The sequence below is a fragment of the Trichechus manatus genome, unplaced genomic scaffold (assembly GCF_000243295.1).
Source record: "Trichechus manatus latirostris isolate Lorelei unplaced genomic scaffold, TriManLat1.0 scaffold00128, whole genome shotgun sequence".
Taxonomy (NCBI): Eukaryota; Metazoa; Chordata; class Mammalia; order Sirenia; family Trichechidae; genus Trichechus; species Trichechus manatus.
Window position 1 is genome coordinate 1,477,579 of NW_004444064.1, and position 11,970 is coordinate 1,489,548.

The 11,970-nt window shown below is 54.4% G+C and overlaps 1 protein-coding gene across 1 annotated transcript in view; it reads left to right on the forward strand.

Moving 5' to 3' along the window:
- OBSCN (obscurin, cytoskeletal calmodulin and titin-interacting RhoGEF) overlaps positions 1-11,970 on the forward strand; it is a 172,404-nt gene that overhangs the window by 59,955 nt on the left and 100,479 nt on the right. Inside the window, 8 exon segments of the mRNA XM_012557952.1 lie at positions 104-431; positions 510-776; positions 852-1,118; positions 2,160-2,432; positions 2,989-3,255; positions 3,452-3,718; positions 10,536-10,808; positions 11,292-11,558. Of these exon segments, the coding sequence (XP_012413406.1) occupies positions 104-431; positions 510-776; positions 852-1,118; positions 2,160-2,432; positions 2,989-3,255; positions 3,452-3,718; positions 10,536-10,808; positions 11,292-11,558 (2,209 nt within the window).

Genomic DNA, 11,970 nt, shown 5'->3' on the forward strand with positions numbered 1-11,970 from the left:
TGACTGCCCACATGGCCTGAGGGGGGGGACACTCGGCAGATGGGGTTCCTGCCCACCTTGTCACCTCAGCTGACTGCTCGCACAGCTGGGGGGAGGGTGTCAGCCTGCCCGACCCCGTCCCCTAACCCAACGTCTTCACCCAGAGTTGCATCCTGACCTCATAGATGTCCCCGTGGTACTGACGCGGCCACTGGAGCCCAAGACCGGGCGGGAGCTGCAGTCGGTGGTGCTGTCCTGTGACTTCCGGCCACCCCCAAAGGCTGTGCAATGGTATAAGGACAACGTGCCCCTGATGCCCTCCGACAAGTTCAAGACGACACTCGAGGGCCACATGGCAGAACTGCGCGTCCTGCGGCTCACGCCTGACGATGCTGGCGTTTACGTGTGTCAGGCGGGCAGTGCACAGAGCAGCGCCATGGTCACTGTGGAGGGTACGGCGAGGGGTCTGGGGGCAGTGGCTGGCGTCGTGGGTTGGGAGCAGGTGCTGAAAGGCCTCTGTGTCCCCACAGCACGGGAGGTGACCATGACACAGCCCCTGCAGGACATGGAGGCCACGGAGGAGGACCATGCCTGCTTCTCGTGTGAGCTATCTCACGAGGACGAGGAGGTGGAGTGGTCGCTCAACGGGACCCCCCTGTACAACGACAGCTTCCACGAGATCACCCACGAGGGCCACCGCCACACGCTGGTGCTGAAGCGCGTCCGCCGGGAAGACACGGGCACTGTGCGTCTCGCCTCCGCCCGGGTCACCGCCTCTGCCCACCTGGAGGTCAGAGGTGAGTGCTGGGCCTGGGGTGGGGGTACGAGGTGCCCTGGCCACCTGCCTACCCTGCTCTCCCCTACCCTTGCAGCGAAGCCGGTGGTCTTCCTGAAGGCCCTGGATGACGTGTCAGTAGAGGAACAGGGCACGCTGGCCCTGCGGTGTGAGGTCTCGGACCCCGAAGCCCACGTAGTGTGGCTCAAGGATGGTGTGGAGCTGGGCCTCGGCGACAAGTATGAGTTCCTGCACACGGGGGCCACACGGGGGCTCGTGGTGCGTGGCCTGAGCCACGATGACGCCGGCCTGTACACCTGCTGTGTGGGCCCCGAGCAGACCCGTGCTCGGGTCAGCGTGCATGGTACGTGGCCACCTGACCCTGAAGGCACTGGTGGGGCTCTGGAAGGGGATGGGGCACCACCGGGAGCGGTCACCCCTCTGCAGGGCTGAGAATCTGCTCAGCAGAGGGGAGGGGTCCATCTGGCTTCCTGGAGAGCCTGGTGTGATGTGGGCTGAACCAGGCCTGGGTTCAGGCAGGGTGGCGTAGTGGCTGAGGCCAGGTGGCCCATCGGCTGCAGGGAGGGTACAGGGGCCTGGAGGCTGCTGGACCCTGCCCAAGAGTCCCAGGATGGGGGCGGGGGATGCGACAGAAGATGGGGACACAGCTCTGCACGGAAGGACTGGGCAGAACCAGTGCAGTGTGCGGTGGTCAGCAAGGCCTCCTGGTGGGGAGGGGGCTGCGGCACAAGGAGAGGTGGTCGGGGAGCAGTGTGGGGTGAGGACTGCAGGCAGGCCCCGTTCTCATTCCCTCCGCCTCTGCGGAAGGCTGAGCAGGGCAGCAGGTAGAGCGGCCCCACCCGGCCCCATGGCCTGGCCTCTGGCCCCACGGGTGTGTGGCTTCTCTCAGCACGTCCGCCGTCTGGGCCCGGCTCCCTGGATGAGGGGAGGGCCATCTGCCTGCTGTGTGTGCACCTGGCGTCCAGCACTTACGGAGTGCTTCTGCTTCCCAAAGCGTCCTGTGGCCCCAGGGCCCTGCCGTTAGTGATGGCACGGGAAAGAGGAGGGTGGTGTTGTGGGCGTGTCGCAGGGCTGCACCGGCCCTCACTGGGAGCTTGTCCTCACCTCTTCGTGTCCTCCTCCTTCCTCCGTAGCAGATGGAAGGGCGGCGTCCCCATCAGACCAGATGCCGGGGGACGCTGGGTCGCTCCCATCTGCCCAGGCATGGCCAGACTGAGACTCAGGAGGCGGCCCCGAGGGGCTGCGGGTGCAGCGAGAGCAGCCTTGCTGTCGGGGTGGGGTGCGGGGCACTCTCTAGCTGGTGGCGTTGCTCCCTGGCTCAGCAGTGCTGTCTCGGGGCCCCCACTGGCTGGGCCACTGACGGCCATCTCCCGTGGCCCTGCAGACCTGCACTTGGGCATCACGAAGAGGCTGAAGACGGCGGAGGTGCTGGAGGGTGAGAGCTGCAGCTTTGAGTGCATCCTGTCCCATGAGAGCGCCAGCGAGCCAGCTGTCTGGACCGTCGGTGGGAAGACGGTGGGCAACTCTGGCCACTTCCGGGCCGGGCGCCAGGGCCGCAAGTACACCCTAGCTGTTCGGGATGCCGTGATGAGCGATGCAGGAGAGGTGGTGTTCTCTGTGGCGGGCCTCACCTCCAAGGCCTCGCTGGTCGTCAAAGGTGGGCATGCAGGCTGGGGGGTGCTCACTGCGGGCCCCTGGCTGCTCAGCCTGTCCCTTCCCATGTGGCCAGGATCGGGGTCTCAGCTGCAGAGCGTTGGGGTACTCCCAACTGCCCCCCAGCCCTGGTGAGCACCCCCGAAGTTGTGGGAACCCGAGACAGTCTGTTGGGGTCATGGGGGCCACCACTTTAGAGAAGAGCTTTTTCAACTCTGAGAGAGGGCCAGGATTTCTTATTCTGCTCCATGGCCCGACGGCACGTGAGAGCTTCCACTGCATGCAGCCCCACACAGCCCTGGGTGTGTCCTGAGAGACAGTGTTCAGACAGATGCCCTAAGTATAAGACTTGCTGTCTCATGTCCTTATGCTCCCCAGCCCCCCTCCTGGGGAAGTCTGGACTTCCAGCCTTCCAGGGCTCTGAGGCTCCCTGGCCGAGGTCCCTGCATGCCAGGGTGCAAGGCCTGCAGCCTCAGCCGCCATGGTCTGAGTGCCCACCCTGCCCCTCCCTGGACATGGCTGGGCTACGGTGGCCTCACAGGGTGGGTGTCTCCCTTCAGAGAGGCCAGTGGGCATCACAAAGGCCCTGGAGGACCAGCAGGCGACACCAGGGGAGGACGTGGTGCTGAGCTGTGAGCTGTCCCGGGCAGGCGCCCCAGTGCGCTGGCTGAAGGACGGCAAGGCCATCCGCAAGAGTCAGAAGTACGACGTGCGCAGCGAGGGCACTCGGGCCCTGCTGGTCATCCACACGGCCACACTCCACGACTCGGGCGAGTACGCATGTGAGACGGAGGCCTCCAGGAGCACGGCCAGCCTCCACGTGGAAGGTGACGCAGGGCCAGACCAGGCCCACCCGCTCTGAGCTCGCTGTTCTGTCCGGGCAGGACACCGAGGCTGGTGGGGTGGAGAGGCTGCCCAGGCACGGGAGGCTCTGGCATCGGGCTCCGCCCATCCCGCAGTGCCCATAGTGAAGTGTGGCCGTGCTGAGGGATCTCATCCCCTATCTGTCCACTCCTCCTCCAGAAAGGGCAAACCGCTTTACCAAGGAGCTGGCTGACGTGCAGGCTGAAGAGAAGGGCTCGGCAGTGTTTGAGTGCGAGACGGAGCGTCCCGCGACCTTAGTGACCTGGCGCAGGGGCCTGGTGGAGCTGCGTGCCTCGGCCAAGCATGCGCCCAGCCAGGACGGCCTGGCCTTGAGGCTCACCATCAGTGCCCTGGAGCGGACAGACAGCGACACCTACGTCTGCGACATCGGCCAGGCCCAATCCCAGGCCCGGCTCCTGGTGCAAGGTGAGGTGCTGGGCCGGCTGAGCATGCAGTTACCATAGCCACGTGCATGCTCAGGTAACCAGGTTTGCTCAAAGCAGAGCCTGGAGCCCCTAGGTGGCCCAGAGACCGGGGTCCTCCCACTGCATGGCTCTGCACAAGGAAGCCTGTGTCCCCATTTGTAAGAGGAGGGAGTTGCACTGGGCAGTCTCTGTGGACCACCGGCTTGATCTTCTGGGCGGAATCCAGTGGGCCTCCTGTAGTCATGCCCTCATGTGCTCAGTAAATGCTCCTGAGCAGCCCTGCGTGCTGGGTGTGGCTGGGCCCCATGCGCGGGCTCCGCACGTACGACACAGGCTCAGGGGAGCCCGGAGCCACACACACTCACTGGCTGCTGATGCTGCTGTGGCTGGTCTGCCACAGAGCCCGGCCCGCCACAGACACCCCGATCAAGCCCTGCCCCTTCTTTAGGAGGCAGTTGGGTGGTGTTCCCCACTGTCCTGTCAGGGCAGGGGATGCTCCCTGTCCAGAGGAGATCAGACACGCAGATGGACAGGAGCCTGGGATGTGGAAAGCTCTGGCTTCAGGGAGAGCTGACAGTCCATGTCATCGTTGTTGATGACTGTGTGGCTCTTTGTCACTTCTGTTTTGGTCTTCCGATTTCAATGGTACTTTGTGTCATGGGATGGTTTCAGGTAGCCATCCTGGGTGCTTCCCGCAAGCCCCTGCCTTCAGTAAGTGAGGGTCACTGTCGTCATTGCGTACCATTGAGTCAATTCTGACTCACAGCGACCCCGTAGGACAGAGTAGAACTGCCTTGTAGGGTTTCCTAGGCTGTCATCTTTATGGGGAGTCCCGGTGGTGAAGTGGTTAAGAGCTCAGGTTGCTAACCAAAAGGTCGGCAGTTCGAATCTACTAGCTGCTCTTTGGAAACCCTATGGGGCAGTTCTGCTCTGTGCTATTGGGTTGTGATGAGTCGGAATCGAATTGACGGCACACAACAACAACGACAACAGCGACGATCTTTATGGACACCACTCATCTGTCAGTCTGTTGTACTGTTGTGGCTTGTGTGTTGCTGTGATGCCAGAAGCTAAGCCACTGGCATTTCAAACACCAGCAGGGTCACCCCTAGTGGACAGGTTTCAGTGGAGCTTCCAGACTTAGACTAGGAAGGCCTTACTGATCTACTTCTGAAAAAATTGGCCAGTGAGGACTTATGGATAGCACTGGAACCTTGTCTGATGTAGTGCTGGAAGATGAGCCCCTCGGGATGGAAGGCACTCAGAAGATGGCTGGGGAAGAGCTACCTCCTCAAAGTAAAGTTGACTTAATGATGTGGATGGAATAAAGCTTGTGGGACCTTCATATGCTGATGTGACATGACTCAAAATGAGAAGAAATAGTTTCAAACATCCATTAGTCATTGGAATGTGGAATGTATGGAGTACGAATCAAGGAAAATTGTAAGTTATCAAAAATGAAATGGAATGTTGGAAGATTGATATCCTAGGCATTAGTGAGCTGAAATGGACTGGTATTGGCCGTTTTGAATTGGACAATCATATGGTCCACTATGCTGGGGATGAGAAATTGAAGAGGAACAGCACTACATTCATTGTCAAAAAGAACATTTCAAGATTTATCCTGAAGTACAATGCTGTCGGTGATAGGACAACATCCATATGCCTACAAGGAAGACCAGTTAATACAACCGTTATCCAAATTTGCGCACCAACCACTAATGCCAAAGATGAAGAAACTAAAGATTTTTACCAGCTTCTGCAGTCTGAAGTTGAGCAGACTTGCAATCAAGATGCATTGATAATTACTGGTGATTCGACTGCCAAAGTTGGAAATAAAGCAGAAGGATCAGTAGTTGGAAAACGTGGCCTTGGTGATAGAAATGACACTGGAGATGACGTGATAGAATTTTGCAAGACCAGTGACTTATTCATTGGAAATACCTTTTTTTCAACAACATAAATAGTGACTGTATGTGTGGACCTCTCCGGGTGGGGTACACAGGAATCAAATCAGCTACATCTGTGGAAAGAGGTGATGGAGAAACTCAATGTCATCAGTCAGAACAAGGCCAAGGGCGACTGCAGAACAGACCATTAATTGCCCATATGCAAATTCAAGTTGAAGCTTAAGAAAATTAAAACAAGTCCATGAGAGCCAAAGTATGATCTTGAGTATATCCCACCTGAATTTAGGGACCGTCTCAAGAATAGATTTGAAGCATTGAACACTAATGACTGAAGACCAGACGAGTTGTGGAATGACATCAAGGACATCATATGTGAAGAAAGCAAAAGTTCATTAAAAAGACGGGAAAGAAAGAAAAGATCAAAATAGATGTCAGAAGAGACTGAAACTTAGCTGCTCTTGAATAATCGAGTAGCTGAAATGAATGGAAGAAATGAAGTAAAAGAGCTGTACAGAAGATTTCAAAGGGCGACTCAAGAAGACAAAGTTAAGTATTACAATGACATGTGCAAAGGCCTGGTGTTAGAAAACTAGAGGGGAAGAACATGCTTGGCATTTCTCAGGCTTAAAGAACTGAAGAAAAAAGTAAAGCCTCGAGTTGCAATATTGAAGGATTCTATGGGGAAAATATTAAATGACAAAGGAAGTATCAAAAGAAGATGGAAGGAATACACAGATCACTGTACGAAAAAGAATTGGTCAATGTTCACCCATTTCAGGATGTAGCATATGATCAAGAACTGATGGTATTGAAGGAAAAAGTCCAAGCTGCACTGAAGGCATTGATGAAAAACAAGGCTCCAGGAATTGACAGACTACTAATTGAGATGTTTCAGCAAACAGATGCAACGCTGTAAGCGCCCACTTATCTGTGCCAAGATATTTGGAAGACTGATTCCTGGCCAGCTGGCTGGAAGAGTTCCACATACACGCCCATCCCAAAGAAAGGTGATCCAACAGAATGCGGAAGTTGTTGAACAATATCATTAACATCACACACAAGTAAAATTTTGCCAAAGATAATTCAGAAAGAGTTGCAGCAGTACATTGACAGGGAATTCCCAAAAATTCCAGCTGGTTTCAGAAGAGGACATGGAATGGAGGGTTATCATTGCCGATGTCGAATGGATCTTGGCTGAAAGTGGAGAATACCAGAAGGATGTTTACCTGCCTTTTATTGACTATGCAAAGGCATTCAACCGTGGATCATAACAAATTATGGATAAATCATGAAGAATAGGAATTCCAGAACACTTAAATGTGCTCATGTGGAACCTGTACGTAGACCAAGAGGCAGTCCTTTGAACACAACGAGGGGATGCTGCATGGTTTAAAATCAGGAAAGGTGTGCATCAGGGTTGTATCCTTTCACCATACTTATTCAGTCTGTACGCTGAGCAAATAATTTGAGAAGCTGGACTGTATGAAGAAGAACGCAGCATCAGGATTGGAGGAAGACTCTTTAACAACCTGTGATATGCAGATGACACAACCTTGCTTGTTGAAAGTGAAGAGGACTTGAAGCACTTACTGATGAAGATCAAAAACTACAGCTTTGTAAAAATGGTGTGGCAGAGACATCTGACCTCCTCTAACTTCACGAGGTGGAGAGAGAATCATTATCAGCATCAGCCACCCAAGGCTGATTCCTTTGAGGCGGAGGTCAGACATACTTCTCTCTCCAGACTTTTTAGTAATTCTGACACCAGCCTTCCCTCCCACAGCACTTTCTCCTTCTCTGTTGGATTCGATAATTCGTTGCAGTGGCCACACACAACTCACAGACAAAACTCACGATTATGGGGTTTATTAGGGAAGTTAACAGGTTATAATTCAGGATTAGAAATGACTCAGGATACAGTTCTTCCATCAGAGCAGCCTGTTCTTAGCTGTGCCTGCAGGCAGGCCTCTCTCTCTGGCCCTCAGCTCAGGCAAGTGTTACAGAGCTCTTTAGCTCTGCTCATAAGTGCCCAGGGGCATCCCATACCACCAGGAAGCCTCCTGCCTGAAGACGCTCAGCTCTCTTGCTCTGTGAGTTGGCACACCCACTGTAGCTACCTCGCTTTGTAGGCTGGGAAGCCCACCTCCCTGTCTCCTCGTTCTGCTGTTGCTGGTTCTCTGCCATGCTTGCCGCTGTTTCTCACTGTCTTGCACCAACGACTCTCTGTCACCTGGATCTAGGAGGTTCTCAGTGCAGGGATCCCGGGTCCAAACAATGTGCTCTTCTTCTTGGTGGTAATGGGTTCCCCCTTCTCAGCTCACTTCTCTTTCCTTTTATTTCTTATAAAAGGCATGACTCAAGTAAGGATGTGACTTAAATAAGGGTAGTAAGGGTGGTGGCTGGGGTAAGAGTGGTGATTTGAGTCACACCCTCTAGTAAGGCAGTGACTCAAGGTACATCCCACCCTAATCCTGCCTCATTAACATAATGGACAACTCACTCCCAAATGTGACCATAACCACAGGCGTAGAGGCTAGGATTTATAACGCATCACAAAACGGAGGGCAACCACACAATACTGGGAATCATGGCCTAGCCAAATTGGTACATAACCTTAACCATCACAGATTCCACATACCTTATTTGCATAGCCCCACCCAGTCATTGTGTGGGAGTCACAGACTGTGGCTAGAGGGGCCAAATTAAGTAATTCACTGCACCACAAGCCTTCACTATGGATTACACCTCAACGTAAAGAAAACAAAAATCCTCACAACTGGATCAATAAACATCATCATGATAAACGGAGAAAATATTAAGGTTGTCAAGGATTTCATTTTACTTGGATCCACAATCAGTGCCCATGGAAGCAGCAGTCAAGAAATCGAACGATGTATTGCGTTGGGCAAATGTGCTGCAAAAGACCTCTTTAAAGTGTTAAAAAGCAAAGATTCTCTTTGAGGACTAAGGTGCGCCTGACCCAAGCCATGGTATTTTCAGTCACCTCATATGGATGCGAAAGGTGGAGAATGAATAAGGAAGAAGAATTGATGCCTTTGAATTATGGTATTGGGAAAGAATATTGAATATACCATGGACTGCCAGAAGAATGAACAAATCTTTCTTGGAAGAAGTACAACCGGAATGCTCCTTAGAAGTGAGGATGGTGAGACTTTGTCTCATGTACTTTGGACATGTTATCAAAAGGGACCATTCTCTGGAGAAGGACATCATGCTTGGTAAAGTAGAGGGTCAGCAAAATAGAGGAAGGCTCTCAGGGAGATAAATTGACACGCGGTGGCTGCAACAATGGGCTCCAACATAGCAATGATTGTGAGGATGACTCAGGACTGGGCAGTGCTTCGTTCTGTTGTACATAGGGTCGCTGTGACTTGGAATTAACTGGATGGCCCCTAACAACAACAAGAACAGTCTTTATGGGAGCAGATTGCCAGGTCCTTTCTCCTGCAGAATAGTTGGTGGATTCCAACTGCCTACCTTTCGGTTAGCAACGCTTAACTGTTGAGCCACCAGGGCTCACGAAAGGTCACTACCTCCCATTTTTTAGATAGAGAGATTGGGGCTTTCCGCCAGGGAGTGACTGGCCTGGGGTTAGAGGGCGTGTTGGCATCAGGGTAGGGTTTGGACCCCACCCTCCTGACTGTACCCTTCACCAGGCTGCTGAGTTCCAGAGCTGGCACCCAGGTGGCATCTACCAGAAGTCACTCTGTGGTCTGCCCGTAGGAAATCACAGGATTCGGTGCTTGAGAGGCCACAATGATAATTAGTAGCAACATCAACAAGGAAGTTTCACTTTTTTTGCTTCTCGTTGTACTTTACAATTCAGCAAAAATGTTTTTGTTAGCACAGTAAAAGCCCTCTTATGTAATAAAGTTGATATTCGTACTTAAGCAAAAACGGCAGTTAAACCGAGTCATAAAATAATGAAATAGGCTCTTTTAAACATTTAGGACATAGAAATGTTCACCAGTCTGTAGGTGTAGGCCAGCGTTTTCTTTGCGTGTTGGTCTGCTGACCAAAATCCCTTGTCTTTTTCCCGCCAACCATCCTTATAATACACCATCTCTGTTTTCCAGTCAGTCTCTTTAAAGTGGAATGATAACTTGAAGACACTTGTGAGTGCAAGAGGAATCTGAACGCAGAATCCGTCTCGTTATTTATGAGTTCTTTCTAATCTTTTCCCGTACCCGATTCAACAGCAAAAAGCTTTTTTGTAGCAGTTTGCTTTTTCAAGCCTCCAAAGCATTTTAACATAGCCACAACTCTTTTTTCACACCACTATTTCATTGGTTAGTGTAAGATTTAATTTCATTACATTATATTAATAACCAGCATGAACAGAATTGGAAGCAGGCAGCCACTCTTGGTAAATACAGCTCAGTGGGGGGCAGAGGAGTGGGTGTGGCCAGAGGGAAGCTTGCCCTCCGCCCCCAGCCTTCCACAGGCTGCAGGACTTACTCAGCATGCTTTGCAGGACCAGAGAGGTGGGTGGAGGTGAGTCTGGGACGCATACCCATTGCCATCCGAGCCGATTCCAACTCATAGTGACCCTGTAGGACAGAGTAGAACTGTCTCATAGGGTTTCCAAGGAGCAGCTGGTGGATTCAAACTGCCAACGTTTTGGTTAGCGGCCGAGTGGTTAACTACTGAGCCACCAGGGCTCCCTGAGACCCATAGGTTGACCTAAAACAAATATTTTTGGACAACTCCACTGTGATCCAAGTACTGTCTTCCAAGTTTTGCTAACATGAGCTTGTCAGACAGGGTCTCCCCAGCTGCCAGCACGGGCCCCCGAGGTCTGGGTAGCGCCACGTTTCCCTGAACAGATGGCCAAGTCCACACCCAGACAGGCCAGTGCCCTTGACCTGCCCATCTGTGCCCTCGCAGGCCAGAGGGTGCGCATCATTGAAGACCTGGAGGACGTGGATGTGCAGGAGGGCTCCTCAGCCACCTTCCGCTGCCGTATCTCCCCTGCCGACTATGAGCCTGTCCACTGGTTCTTGGACAAAACCCCCCTGCATGCCAACGAGCTCAACGAGATTGAGGTCCAGCCCGGGGGCTACCACGTGCTGACCCTACGGCAGCTCGCGCTCAAGGACTCGGGCACTGTCCATTTTGAGGCAGGTGATCAGCGGGCCTCGGCTACACTGCGGATCACAGGTGGGTCATGTGTCCACAGAGTAAGGGCATGTACCCAGCGCTGTGTGGGGGCACGAGGGTCAGCAAGATGCCGTCCATGCTGGTGAGGGCCACAGACTCACAAGGGCAGACCGCAGACAGCCGCTGGGCCACGTGACAAGTGGTGTCCAGGGCTCACAAGAAGGCACTGGTTGCCCGTTGGGGGCAGGGGGCTCTGACCCCTGGGAGTGGAGCTTGCAAGGCTGAGTTGGGCTCTTTCGGGGTGGGTCTGTTTCTCGTGGTGTGCGGACCTCCTGAGCCCACAGCCAGCATGGCGTGAGCTAGGCTGTGTCCCCTCTGGGCTGAGGGGCCACACGGGCCCACTCTGTCCCCTTGACAGCCCTTTTGTGACCATACCCAGAGGGGAGAGAGGGTGCTGGCCTGGGGCTTCACCCATGGGCCCTCTAAGCGGCCAGCATGGTGGCATGAAGCCCACGCAGTTTGCTTCTCTTCCCTGGCCCCCAGAGAAGCCGAGCATGTTCTCTCGGGAGCTCACTGACACCACAGTCCTTGAGGGGGACGACCTGACTCTCGTTTGTGAGACCACCACGCCCGACAGCTCTGTGAGCTGGACCAAGGATGGGAAGACCCTTTGGCCCTCGGCCCGGTGCCAGCTGAGTTATGAGGGCTGCCAGGCCCGGCTGGTCATCACGGACACCACCCTGCAGGACGGCGGGCACTACAAGTGCGAGGCGGGGGGTGCCCGGAGCCGCTCTGTTGTCAGGGTCCATGGTGAGCCCAGGCAGGTGGGCAGGGCGGGAGGGCTGGGCAGCCTCTGGCCACACTCCAAGTGCCTGCGGTTCTCAGGCACACTGAGAGCAGGGTGGGCACTTGTGGGGGGAGTCTGCAGGAAGCCCGAGGCAGGGGCCCCCCAAGCCTTGTCCAGCTCCAGATCCACCTGTCTCCATCCCTCTGAGTGTGGGTCCTGGAACTGTGCCCCATCCTCACCCCATCTCCACCAATCTTTGCCCCAGCTCCGCCCCATTCCCTCCCCATCCCTGCCCCGTCCTCACCCTGCCTCTGCCCCGTCCCTGCCCCGTCCTCACCCTGCCTCTGCCCCATCCCTGCCCCGTCCTCACCCTGCCTCTGCCCCATCCCTGCCCCGTCCTCACCCTGCCTCTGCCCCATCCCTGCCCTGTCCTCA